The following is a 14472-nucleotide window of genomic DNA, read 5'->3' as shown; positions in this document are numbered from 1 at the left end:
TGCGGATCTTGTTTGTTGAGTTTGTCAAGGGAGCCACTGAACTAACTAGTAGAGGAATTTAGTAGATACCCTGTTTCATAGTTTATAGGAAATGTCTGTAAGTCTCTCAGCAAAAGGAACTATTTTCATATTAAAAATATAGAAACATACCTATGAGACTTGCTCTTGTGATCTATTCTATTGAATATGGGAAAGTTAGTATAAAAGGTAAAAAAAAAAAAAAAAAACACAACTCAATGAAGCATTCTTGTTGGTCCTGTATCTATCTTAAATTTAAAAAGTCTGTTCTTGATATTACATTATTGAAACAGAGAGCTTGAGAGATTAATATAATAAGAAGAGGGAAAGTCCTGCCTATTTCCCCTCAGTTGTTGGGGACTGAGACTCTGAAAGTTTCAACTGAAAGGCAGAATGCAAACTTTCAAATTCTTCAATGAATTTAAGTATCAGGTATAACTAGCTCCAGAAATAAGTCTTACCTGGTGGGCCAATAAGTCCTGGATCCCCCTCAGGGCCAGTTGAACCAGGTACTCCACTGGGTCCTTTCATGCCTACAAAGAAGGTACAATTGCACAGCAAAGCAACAGGGCCATAGCCTTTACCCAGCCAGATCAGGAACTGTGTGTGTTCTCCCAAAGGAATTTAATGTAAAGGGGGAAACTGCAAAACATCCCTTCAAATACCTGGAAATCCTGGAACACCAGGGAGACCAGGATCTCCTTTCATTCCATTGAGACCTGGCCGGCCAGGGTTACCCTGAATAAATAAAATCATTAATTTTAGAACAATATTGGGGGCAGGGAAGGAAGAGCATAGGTGGTATTGCACAGTGATTTGCAGAACTGGCTCTAGAGTCAAACTTTTAGGATTCAAATCTCAGTTCACCTTTTAGTAGCTTGTGTGACCTTGAGTTGATTGTTTATTCTTTCTGCTGCATCATTTTCTTACCTCTAACAGAGAAAATAATAGTATCTACTTCATGAAGTTGTTGTGACGATTAAATGAGATAATTGATATTAAGTACTAAGAAAACTGGTTATGATGTGTACTTAATGGTAGTTATTATTCTATAATAGCTATATTATTTTATAATATAATGGTAATTATATAATGACAATAATATTTTATTATCATTAACAAAGGCACTTCTTTTGAGTGTAGCCCTGATGTAATAAGTGCGTGAATTAAAATCCAAGAAGTGATGAAGTCTAACAGACTAAGTAAAAAATAGAGTAGGCTTGTTAATTAATTGGGTTTGAGGGCCAGGAAAACTATGGGGAGAGGAAGAGTTGAGAATAACTCTAGAATGAACCTAAAGGAAGAGTAAGTGTGGAACAATGAAGTTTACTAATAGTAACAAACAAAGAGACAAGTCTAGAACATCTTAAGCAAAAATGTAAGAAAGAGCTTAAAGGGGGGCCATGTCATAAAGTCATAGGATCCAGCTTGAAGGGGCTCCCAAATCTAGGACAGTTTGAGAATCAAAATAAGTAAGGATAGTTTAAAAATTACAAATCATTGAAAAGAATGAGAGTTTATGCGTCTATGATGATAACAAAGAGCCAATATATGGAAGAGAAGGGAGGCTCTTGGTTACAGAAGGGCCAAGTGGAATATGTGGAGGCAGTGCTAGAGTGGGACAATCATCAGTTGCCACTATCACAGAATTGAATGGCTGAGGCAGAAATCATAGACAGATATTCTAAGAAGAAATTCTGATGTGGAACAGTATAGTTGTATGATCTTAATGTGTCTTCCTGTAGTTTTGCTTATTAGTTGCAAGGGGAAAAACAGTAACCATGTAGTGGAGAAACCAGGTAACAACTTAATGGGAAAATAAAAATTAAGATAATTAATTAAGGGCAGATGAATATTGTGGGCCTCCATATCTGAGAACACACCACTCATAGAGTATTCCATCTGGGGAGGCACATCTTCAATCTAATTATGAAGAAACAGCAGGCAAAAGAAGAAACATTCTTTTTTTAATGGGAAGGGGCTACACATATTTCTTCAAAAATGCCCAGGTCATGAAAGAAAAAAATAGGCTTATTTCAGAAAAAAAATACATAATTATACATATACACACAGAGAAAATACACATAGAGAGCAAATGGGGCAAAACATTAACAACTGGTCCATTTGGGTAAATAGGGTTTTTTACCATTCTTGAAAATTTTCTATAAGTTTAGTATTATTTCCAAAATGAAAATTAGAAAGGGTACAAATGTAAGAACTTGCATAAAAGAAAATGAATAGAACTTGAAAATACCATGTTTATAAAACGTTGGTATCAGACAGTAGTCTTGAATCTGGCAAAGTGACATGCAAATTGGAACTACATTGGAAATGAATGAGGTAGGGAGTGAGTAGAGAATGAATAAAAAGAGGATTAAAAATTTAAGTCTAGATGTCTAAAAGAATAGCGATAACAGGGAAAAAGGTGGGTTGTTTTAAACTTTAAGGACAATTTCTTTAGATTTTTTTTTCTGCTATAAAGCAGCCATCAAAGCTAAAAGACTAAGCCCAGACTTTGTTGGCTGTCAAATCTAACAACAACCCTCCTGAATGAAGGAAGGAAGCTTTGAGGGTACATAAATAAACATGTGACTTTCTGGGTCACTCAAACCAAGGTGGAAAACGCATGAATATAGACGTGGGGATATGTTATTATTCTCCTTTTACAGGTAAAGACAGAAACACAAAGTATCTGTCTGCCTTCCTCATAGACACAGAGCACAACTGTACAGTGGAGCTGCAAAGTGACTCTAACTACAAAGTCTAACATATCCCCACTCACCATGATCAGTTCTCTATGGAAGACTCATCCACATGCAATGCTTACACACACACACACACACACCACATATCCTTTTATAATTTGCTTTTGCTGAAATCAAAGTTTCTGAAATCAAAATCTATACACACCAAGAACTCCAGTTAAAACTATCTTTGGGGGAACCCGTTAACTATAAGGTAGCAAAGTCCCTTTAGTTGGTAGAAGACAGGAACTTGCCTTTTTCTCTGTACTTCACCAGGAAGCCATGCAAAGAGCCTTGACCAGTAAATGCGAATTAAAACAATGCAGTTTGGAATTCTCATTTTGAATGCAAACACCCACATCCATTTCTCATCAAATATCTATTCCTATTTCCTACCTGGAGTCCTGGAGGACCTTGATCACCTTTCAAACCAGGCAAACCAGGTTGCCCAGGTTGGCCTGGGTTACCTCTTTCTCCTTTAATAGCCCCACTTCCAGGTAGACCCCGGGGACCTTCTGGACCTGGTGGACCTTGATAATGCACAACAAATAGCCACATTTCAGTATAACATAAGAACAGCATAAAAGGCTTTTAAATTATCCAAATACTCTTAGTCATCTATTAGTTTGCAGAATAAAATCCAGAGTACATTAAAATATATAGATCAGTGCTGACTCTCTAATGTAAACTGGGCTGGGTTCTTTTTGTTATGAACACTGGGTTGCAGATTCTTTAATTTTGTATTTTATTATACATTAAATCCAATAAGCTCATATCTAAAGGAAGGACTTCAGACATTGTAACAAAGATTGCTTCTGTAATCCTTAACTGTTTGATTTAAGTGAACCAAAACAGATACCATAGAGCACTGTTCTCAAATTGGAAATGCATCAGAATCCCCGGGAGGGCTTGTTAAAATAGATTCTTGGATATACCCCCAGAGTTTTGGATTCTGTTAGGCTGGAGAGGGGCCCAGGAATTTCCATTCTAACAAGTGCCCTGTAAATAAAAAGTGTCCTGTAGCTAAAGCTGCTGGTACACCGCCACATTTTGTAGGGCAATCAGGGATTCACATCATTTGCTTCATTATGATTAAAATAAAGTTGCTTTATTTGTAAGTAGTTACTTTTATTCAGTTTGTATTACTATGCAATTAAGATAGTTATTTAAGCAAACTAATTGCCTAATTTCATTTTAGTGATATGCTTAAAACATGGGAATATTTTAATGTCAGAAATTCACGGAGTCAATATAGTACTTTTAACTTAATTTAAAAATGCTTTTGTGTTATTTACATTTTAAATATTTCTGAAGAAAAATAAAGGACTTGGCATATAACTTCTGAATAAATAAATAATTTAAAAGGGGATTTTGCTAAGCTCCTTCCTTATACTATGTTTTAAAATGTTCCTTCTAAATAAAGTTATCGGGTTCATTAAGTGACCAAGAAGATCTTATAAATAGCCACATTTTTCCTCACTAGGTGGGAAATAGCTGTCTTGCCTGCAGAGTGCTGAGGTGGAGACTAAATAGCCCTGCCTTAAGAAAATAATTACAAAGTCCCAAATAATGAACAGTACATAGTGAGCACCTATACCTTCTCTCTTCCAGTAATCTTAGTTTTTCACTGGTTTCAACAAAAAAGGAAAATACGTAGAGTTTATTTTTAAGGGAAATTTCACAGGCATATGAATTTAGAATACTGAATTCATGTTTACATACAGACAAAAGGTCACATCTTTGATCCCGTCCTTTCCAGTACTCTTATGACTCAGAATCAGTGGCTTCATGCTAACAATGCAGCATGGCTTAGAGATCATGAATGCTGGACTCATTAATCAATCATTAGCTATTTGACCTCTGTAAGTTTTATTCATCACCTTGGCCTCAATTTCAACTTCTTTAAAATGGAAATAAGAATAGAACCTACTTTATCAGGATGTTCCAAGAATTAAATAAGATAATATCTATAAACACAGTGCCTGGCACATAGTAAGAATTATATAAGAATTTTTAAACAATTATTATCTTCATTACTAGTAAAACTGAAGGTAAGAACATATTTAAAAATATGAACCTGTTTTTAATCTTTCAGCTATTTCTATGTAATTTCATAATATAATACTGTCACTTGAGAAAGAGGAAGCAGGTTCACAACAGTACAACAATCATTTATCTTTAAACAGTTTAAATCATACAGTTACCCTAGCCCAGCAACCAGATAGACACTCTCAGAAATTCCCTTCCCAATCATAAAGAAAGGGTTGGGTATTTTGAATTTAAACAAATAAAAACAATTATTGAGTTCAAACCCCTAGGTAGGGTTTTTGGACAAAAATTGTTACCTTCTTCCATAATGTGTAATTTAGACTAGAAATCAGGTAGCAAATCAGATTATTAAGAGAAAAGTAAACTATCTGTGAATCAATCTACGAGTGACTAGGGTAAGATTAAGAGGAGAAAAAAAGGGAACATTTTATTCTTCTCTCCCCAATCTGAAAAGTAATCAGAACACTTATCATTTTGAAAAAAAAAAAAGTAGGTATGTTTTAGGCATTGTTCTGTTCGCAATTAAAAGGAAATTTGGGTAAATTTACATGTTATTGATTCAGACCTATTGTTCTAGTGTCTCTCAAATTTAAATTACTGATTTGCTAATAACACAAGGGGCATGCAAGTTTTATTTATAACAATACTTGAAAGTTACCCTCTTTCATTATTGAAAATAGCCATGAAAGCACAGCTCTGATCAATCTCAGGCAAAAAAAATTCAAGAAAATAAAATCAACACACAAAGGTTACAAATGGGTCAGATGCCTGCCTAAATAATGCGTCTTAAATATAAAAATAAGTGTATTTCCATTTAAAATTCAACATGTTTCTATGTATGAATTACCTATTATAAAAAATTGAAAGCACAAAGACCTAATGTTATTTCAAACTTGATTATAAACAAGTCACATTACCTTCACCAAAATGTTAAATACCAGAGCACGTAGTTATTTGAGGATAACAGCACTCTTCAATGACTTCTGAATTATAGCAAAAAAAAAGTGCATTTCTCTTGTCACACATACAAAGCATTAAAAAAAAAAAAAAATTGACCAGTCTAACCTTGAAAACCTGGGAAGATCAGAGTTCACCAAAGCCCAAAGATCGATGTTAGCAGTATCAGACATCACACAGTACAAAATAAGATTATGAGTTAGAAGTGGTTCACATTATAGCACAAGTTAAACAATAATTCTCTTTGCCAGCATTTCTTACACCTACAGCATAATCAGTATGCAAACAGAACCATACAGGAGTATAGAGAGCCAAATATTTTAAAATAGAGCTTATTCTATGAAATAAGCTGCTAGTTTTCATTAACTCAAATGAAATGCTACAATGGCTTTCCAAAAGTTAGAACCTCAAAATATGAAAGTTGGAAAGGGAGTACCACTTCACTGATAGCCTTCTACTCCTTTGGGTAAAACTTTTGGGTAAAAGTTTATCTTGGCCTCTGCCATTCTTTAGCAAAAACACAAGGTGCAAATTTCTTGGTATAGGCAGACTGCTCCAAGGAGCTACAGTTGAAGACCTTACCAGGCAAATATACAAAGATCACAGATGACCTAACAGAGAAATTAAAACACAAATATACAATGGCCATTACCAACTGTACTTCTGTTTGTCTTCTTTGAAAATCATTCCATGAAGACAGATCGTGATTTTTAAAAATAATCCATCAAGAAGCTTTCTTCTCTTCCATTATTACTTGTAATATACTCAAAGAGAAAAAACCAATATATGTTTGCTCACCATTGAACTTGAAAACTAAGAGTAGAATTTTCCAAAGATGTGAAGACCATCACTGAAGGGGCCCTTCAAAAATATTTTGGCATGCAATATCCCACCCCAAACTACAGAAAATATCACATCTACTTTATATTATTCAGTGTACATATTAAATTAGACTATTAACTATTAAAAGAAGGATCATTAAAAAGATAAAAAGCTTACAAACAGGACAACTCCTGGTTAATGTTAATTGACTATAAACCCAATTTCCTTTTCTTACAAGTCTTGCTATGATTTATAGGTTGAGGTTTGCAGAGAGAATAAATTGTACTAGCATACTGAATCCTAGAAATTAGAAGACCGAGGATTTATTCTTGGCTCTACTACTTACTTATATCTATGAGATTCTGGGCAATTCAATCTCTCTGAGCTTGTTTTCTCACCCACACAATGGGAATAGTGTTGTCTACCCTAATGTCCTTCAGAGTTGTTTTAAAGATGAAATATATTTTTAAAAATGTTGACCTGCCATGTGCAAGATGACACAGGGAACACAGAGATTAGCTAGACCCAAACTCTGCCTTCACGGAGCGTGATATAAATGATGGTGTGTCATATAAATATAAAACATTACTATACCAAGTAATAAGACTCTTAAAGCATTTGACAATTTGAAATCCAGGAAGCCAAAAAATCAGCTTCTGTTTGTTTAAATGGTTTCTAAATCACATACAGCAAACTGACTCAAGACAACACTTTGAGCAGAGTCTGGCAACACTATTAGCTAGATAAATTAGAATTTCTACTTAAGATAATTCAGTTTGAGTAAAGACATTTTATATATGTGTTTGCTATAGAAGGACCAAAATAAGAACTCTTAGAAAAATATCTCATTGAAATATATGATATTTCAGTCTAAGTAACAAGGAAAACTTCAGATCATATCATAGCAAAACTTCTAAGACTTTAATTTCTAAAAGGTAACATTTTAATGAGTTATATGCCAAGTCAATTTTGTACACGAGTTTCTAAATTATTTCTCAAATGACCTAACAAAGTTTAACTGAAAAACCAAATAAAACAAAAAATCTCTTATACATGAGTAGTAATAATTAAAGATAAGCTAATGAATTGATTGGTAAATTTTAAATCCAGTTTCCACTTAGGGTTGCAGTCTCCAATTGCTGCAAAGAAGAGAATACTACAGATACCGGGTTCCAATAACTGTGATTTAGAGTACATCTTGTAAATAAGTTGTCAAATCAGTTTTAAACTAATATGGCTACTTTCCTTTTTTTTTCTCTGAATATATTCTAGAGCCTTGGAATAAAACAATCTTGTGGCTGACAGTAAAGTCTGGAAGTGATCAAGGCAGCAACTTCTATGCAAGTCAGACAGGGGGGGACTCAAAATTACTTCAAAGTATACCTTAGTCTTCTCTTTATCTTGGCAATAGTTAAATAGCATGCATCTGTCTTAATCTTTTTGATGACATCCATTTAGGAAAACACAAGAAACAGTAGGGGTTGATGGAGACTTAAGAGTTAACAGCAAACAAAAAAGCAAAGGCAAGGCCCAGTCTGCTGTGCTAAAAGTCTCCTAAAATGGCAGAAGCAGCTTTGTTCAATCACTTATCATATTTATAACTAGAGTAAGAGGCCAGATCATAAGCATCAAGATATGTAGCTGTCTGTGTGGAAAGATGATATGTTTTACTAGTAGAACAGATACTTAACTAAGTACTGGGGAACCCCAAGTCAGATTCCCTGCTATGCCAGTAACTAACAATATGACCTTGAGCAAGCTTATTCACTTCTTTGGGCCTTAGTTTTCTTATCTGTGACTAAACTTCAGACAGATTCCTCTGAGCCCTCTTCTCAATTAGGCCTTACTCCTTGGGCCCTGTCCTTGGTCTGTTGAGTCCACTTTTAGCAAGAATCTTGCTAAGTCAGTTTAGGGTGAGTTGCCCCCGCCCCCGCCCCCGATATCTGATCACGTTCCTTATTCCTCATCCTTAATGTCTAAGTCCTTAGACTGCCTTTAGCAAGACTCTAGCAAGACTTTGGCAAGACCTCAAGGACCCTGATAGCCCTTAGACTACCTTTGGTGAGAACTCTAATAGGCCAGTTTAGCAAGAATCTGTTTACCCTTGATATCTCTTTTTAGTAATTTTTCATCCACTGAGTCCTTTACTCTGAATGTGAAGTTGCTCAGTCGTGTCCGACTCTTTGCGACCTCATGGACTGTAGCCTACCAGGCTTCTCTGTCCATGGGGTTTTCCAGGCAAGAGTTCTGGAGTGGTTTGCCATTTCCTTCTCCAGGGAATCTTCCCATCCCAGGGATCGAACCCAGGTCTCCCGCATTGTAGGCAGATGCTTTACCATCTGAGCCACCAGGGAAGATCCTTTACTCTACTAGTTGAATAAAATCCCCATTTGACCTCGTTGTACTCCGACCTGAGCTCAGTCTCTCTTTCCTGTTGCAATAGTCTTTCCCCTAATGCAATAGTCTTGAATAAAACCTGTCTTACTACCATTAGCTGGTATCTAGTGAATATCTGTTTGACTAATGTAAAACTTAGGTCCTTCTGGAGTGATAATATATAGTTATATGAAATAATGGGTTTGTGGGGTAGTAATAAATCAAGGAATCAATTCAGATAGAGATAGACTGCTTTCTAAAAAGCATCTTGAAAAAGTATAAATTTTAAAATAAGAAGAAGATAAAATTTCCTGCCATTCCCAGTAGCTAGAACTTAGGATTATACTTTTTCCCCTTTTAGCTGCTCCTCAGAAATGTGAAAAGGGCTCTTTATCTTGAATAATAAACACATTCAGATATTTGTGATTCTTTTTACTTCTGATTAGGTGAAAATCTTTTAATATTAATCAGCAATTTTCTAATGGGCAGCTCTTGGTAACTATTTCTAGGTGTGTACTGTTTATATGTATAGGATGAAAATAAGATTAAGAGGTTTCTAATCTTTGCTGGTTACACTAAATTTATTTTTAACTCTGAGCCTATTAGTTCATTTATATAGTAGCAGAATTTAGAACTTTGTGACAAACAAAAATGTGAAGGTGGGATGGTTTGAAAAGTTACAAGAGGTATGGTTCATCAAGAATTGCATATTTGCAGGATCTGATAATATATATTATTCTTTAAAAATATCTTTTTGAAGAATAGTTTAATTTCAATAATATTAGCAGATATGAAGCAAAAATAGGAAATACACAGAAAATGTAAAATAGTATATAATATAGTTTTGAATACTATAAATTTCCAACTAAAAAAAACATAGATATATAAATTTTAAAATGATAAATCAGTTTTTCTAAGTAGGTTATTTTGAGTTATTCCAATAGACAGAAAAACTGGACTGTACAAACTCCTAACAACTTTCAGAGATAGACCAACATGTAAGAACTGAATTGGCATATATGCTCTTAAAATATATTCAAATACTTGAAAACATTAGACACATGTGTATATATACCTATATATACACATACACATGTGTATATAAATAATATACACATACATATAAATATATATATATATAAATAAAAGAAAAAGTTTCATATTTCATGCAGATACTACTTTGGAGTTAAGGAGCTAACCTGTAGGACCTGGATAGGGATCAAAGTTCACCAAGGCCCAATGTCATCATTAACAAAAAGGAAAAATATCAAAATTGTTAGAAATATCAAGAAACTAAAGCATTACACTAATTTTTTTCAAGTTAAACTTTAATTCAATAAAAGAATACCCTGCAAGTTTATATTCATGCATCTGTATATAAACCAAATTATTGCCACTTCACATCAACATTAAAATAAAAACAGCACATGTGACATATTTTGAAAAGCCAAAAATCATTCTTATAATAATCATTACTATAAGTGCAGACAACAATCAATTCTAAGAGCAACTGGGTTTAAAATTCCATTTTAATTTGTAGTTTATGAACATGTTGAAAGGTTACAAATACTCATCAGATGTGTGTTCTTCTTCTGACTACTTTTGTTATTATTTCTTTTAGAAATGGTAATTTAAAAAAACTTTTATGAATGATGCCTTTATGTTGACATATTTCAAAATAATTTTCAACATTGAACTCCATTACTGATAATAAATAGCCACAGTGCTGATTAAAATACTAAAAAGGAGAATAGTTTGGTTTATTTGAATTATTACATGCATAACCAAGCAAGATATTCGTGTCAATGCTTTACATTACATGCCAGATAATTAACATAGCTGAGAGCTTCACTGATTTTCTTCAATAGTAAAGCAAAGGAAAACTTTATAAATTATACCTTCTATAAATAGTCAGATCAGATAAAATCTGGTTTTGAAAATGATCTTCTGAACAAAGTATGTGATGCCATTGATTCATGTTTTTACAGAATATCTTATTAAAACTGACTGCAATCACTTCAGAGTTTATGGAAATTTGCACTTTTAAATACATTATAAAAATGAGTCAGACCTTCAAAGGATAAAAAGGCAATTTTTTTGTTTCTTTAATTTTACATTTATCTTACTTTAAAAAAATCAATGAGGGCCAAATTTTCAATAATTAGAAATTAAAAAACTGAATATTAAGTCTCAAGTATCTGTTAATAATCTATCTTCAGCGATTGGGCTCAGCGACATTAATCCAGAATGAAAATGAGCATTTCCAAACTTAGTAAAATGAAATGAAACAGCACAAACACAAAAGGAAAAGTGAACATTGGATGCAAAACTGAGACTATTAGAGCAGTTAACACAAGACAAATGAGGTATAGACATGAAGCTGGTATGAAGAGATCACTATTCAATTTAATCATGCTGTGATGTTGAAGATAAATTTGATTGCCTAGCTCCTATAGAAGATAAATTTTTTTATTGTGCTTAGTGACATGTGCTGATCATATGACAGAACCATAGCAACATTTTTGGTATGGACCACAAGCATCTATTGGGTGATCACTAAAATGATTTCTGTGATAACATGCTGAGCAGCTCACATTAAAAACGCAGCTTGCATTTTGCTGTCAGGTTATCAGTATAGTTTTTTTTTCCCCTCAGTATAGCTTTATTTTAATAAAAAGACTAATAAATTCACTATTTCCTTTTTTTCCTCCAAGTTGGTTTGTTTTAGCTCAACTTTAAGTAAATGATGAAATACATTACTGAAAAGAATTATTAGATGCCATGGAAATGGATGGAGCCAGGAATAAAACAAGCTATTTCTTTTTAAGAAGTTCTTTGGATTGCAGATTTTAACATCCTGAAGACTGAATAACCTGCCAGCAAAAATGGACTAATAAATAGACCATTCCCCTACCACTCATGTACATACCTGGTCTCCCAGGAGGACCTTGGGGTCCAGGGCTGCCTTTAGGGCCTTCCAGAGCTGGACCTGGAGAACCAGGAGGGCCTGGGGGACCCTGCAGACCAGGGAAACCATGAAAGCCTGGTTCACCCTTTGGACCTGGAAGGCCAGGGTTTCCTGGAATGCCAGGTAATCCTTCATCACCCTTTTGACCTATGAAAGCAAAGTCATGTTATAGAACATATTAAGTGATACTGAATACTAATTAGGCTTGCCTGTAAGACTAAAGCTACTCCCACTTATTAGAAAAAATAACAGGATTTACTAAGGTCATTTCTACCTCCTACCAAATTCCCAACCCATCCAGAAAACCCATTTTTTCTATTAGGTTTATCTGTTATCAGAACTATTTGTTAGAGTATGTATAGAAATATAGAAACAATAATAACTTGCATTCTAAAAGATATCCTTTGTGTTAGGAGATAGAGCAATGATCACATGACCAGTAGTTAGGAGGAAAAAAAGGAGAAAAAAACAAAAGTATAAAATATTTACAAGAATAGGTTAGAGATAACTAGAGGAAATTCCTAACACAAAATATTTTTTAAAAATTATTTATTTTAATTGGAAGCTAATTACTTTACAATATTGTGGTGGTTTTGCCATACATTAACATCAGCCATGGGTGTACAGGTATTCCCCCATCTGTTTTGAGACACATTTTTGAGACCATTGGAAGATATGGATCTTCAATGGTTGCTGTGAGTCCCCAACGACCATTCCATCCAAGATTTAGAATCACAATCTAGACAAACTGTTTTCAACAGCTTTTCTATACCACTGACATGCCGGAGAGCAATATCACAGTTGTACATTAGAGTAATAATTTTTATGTTGGATTCATAAAAGGAATACAGGAATTTCTAAGTGGTCTATGTGTGGTTTGAAAAAATCCTCCATAAATAGCTGATGGTCATTTCAGAACATAAAAATACGTATCTGTACACATTTAGTCATTTAATTAACTACTTGGGGCTTACAATGAGGGTAAAAACAAATGAGGGAGGTAGATGCGTGTGCACACATACCATCCAAGATGCAAGATATAAATTAAAATGGAGTTTTCAATAGACATTTTTATGATTGGTACATATTTCTACAGTTTACTTATATTATCTTGGTTTTGGTTTCCATGGGGAAAAAAACAGTATTTTTCTTCTGGCTAAAAGAGCTTTTAAAAAATTACTGAAAAAAAGAAAAACTTATTGAAACCTAACTCTTCCTACAATTTTGCTTTCTTTATCATTTCCTTAACATTTATTTATGAGGTTAATGAAGAGTTATCTGTATATTAATTTTCTTAAGTGTGCATTTTTTATAGTACAATAGCTTATACTAAGTTGCTAATTAATAAATGCTTCAAGATGTAACTCTAGCTTTGAGTTGTCTGGGGTTGTATGTGGAGATGAAAAAAGTGTACTGGAGAATATTATCTTTTTACTGACTGATTTAACATGCTTTGTTAAAGTTTACCAGAAAGTCCTGGAAGTCCACGGGGTCCTGGGATTCCAAAGCCTGGTTGACCTGTCAGAACATAAACCCAAAACTTTCAAACAGATAATAATAACTGAAATAAGAAGAAATTATTTTTGGATTATTTAGGTTTTTAGCAAATGTTGCAATGTATATCATACGAAACATGGAGAAGAGTTATTTCCAACATGGAACTACAATTTGAACATGAAAAAATTATATAAACTTATATTCTACTTGTGATGAGTATTAAGTATATTTTTAAATACACATATCATATATATATATATATATATGTTTATATATATTATATACATTGCATGGTGAAAGAAGGTCATCCAGAGTAGTTAAAAAAAAAGCTAGATAGCTTCTTGACATGGAAAATTGAGCAATAAAAGATTATGGAGTTTTTCATAAGAGGGAGGCAACTTGATTCAGTAAATGTGAGGTAATATTCTCAGGAAGAAGGTAATTAGGAAGGGAGAAGTGTATAGTAGCTTAGAGGATAAGGAAGAATTTCACTATGGGTACTTAAGGGCAAAAGCTAAAGTAGACAAGGAAGAAATTAGAAAATTAAGGACAATTAAAAAAATATAGTACCTGGTTCACCCTTCTGTCCAGCTGGTCCAGGAATACCATCTTGACCTGGCTTGCCTTTTTCACCTGGAGGCCCTGGTGGCCCAGGACGACCTCCACCACCTAAAGAACAGAGTACAGCAGGTTACACTTTTCTTCTCAATTTCCTTTTTCTCCTATATTCACAATTCTTTTGATTTTAGCCTCAAATAATTCTAGCCAAAAGACACAGAGTGTCTCTGGGACATTTCTTTAAGTAATGATACCTTGTGAAAAAGAAATAAAGGATAATGAGAATAAGGAACTGTTTTATCATCCACTCAGTATTCAAACTCACTTTCTCATTTAACCTACCTTTAGAATATGTAAAAAAGCAAGGTGTGTGTGTGTGGGGGGGAGGATGGAAGTGGGGTGAATTATAGGCCTCATAGGGGGCCAAAAGGAGTGATTTGCTCAGAACAGTAAACAAGCAAAACTACACTTTGCCATTCTAAA

At 34.0% G+C, this 14472-nt stretch overlaps 1 protein-coding gene across 1 annotated transcript in view; it reads right to left on the bottom strand.

Annotated features, from left to right (window-relative positions):
- COL4A5 (collagen type IV alpha 5 chain) overlaps nucleotides 1-14472 on the bottom strand; it is a 251096-nt gene that overhangs the window by 12797 nt on the left and 223827 nt on the right. The window contains exons 39-44 of the mRNA XM_002699862.6: nucleotides 14002-14100; nucleotides 13402-13452; nucleotides 11896-12081; nucleotides 3159-3292; nucleotides 684-756; nucleotides 480-551 (exon numbers count right to left, since the gene is read on the bottom strand). Of these exons, the coding sequence (XP_002699908.1) occupies nucleotides 480-551; nucleotides 684-756; nucleotides 3159-3292; nucleotides 11896-12081; nucleotides 13402-13452; nucleotides 14002-14100 (615 nt within the window). The remainder of the gene's footprint in view (nucleotides 1-479; nucleotides 552-683; nucleotides 757-3158; nucleotides 3293-11895; nucleotides 12082-13401; nucleotides 13453-14001; nucleotides 14101-14472) is intronic.

The sequence above is a fragment of the Bos taurus genome, chromosome X (genome assembly GCF_002263795.3).
Source record: "Bos taurus isolate L1 Dominette 01449 registration number 42190680 breed Hereford chromosome X, ARS-UCD2.0, whole genome shotgun sequence".
Taxonomy (NCBI): Eukaryota; Metazoa; Chordata; class Mammalia; order Artiodactyla; family Bovidae; genus Bos; species Bos taurus.
The sequence above is the reverse complement of the archived record's forward strand: the minus strand, read 5'-3'. Positions and strand labels throughout refer to the sequence as shown.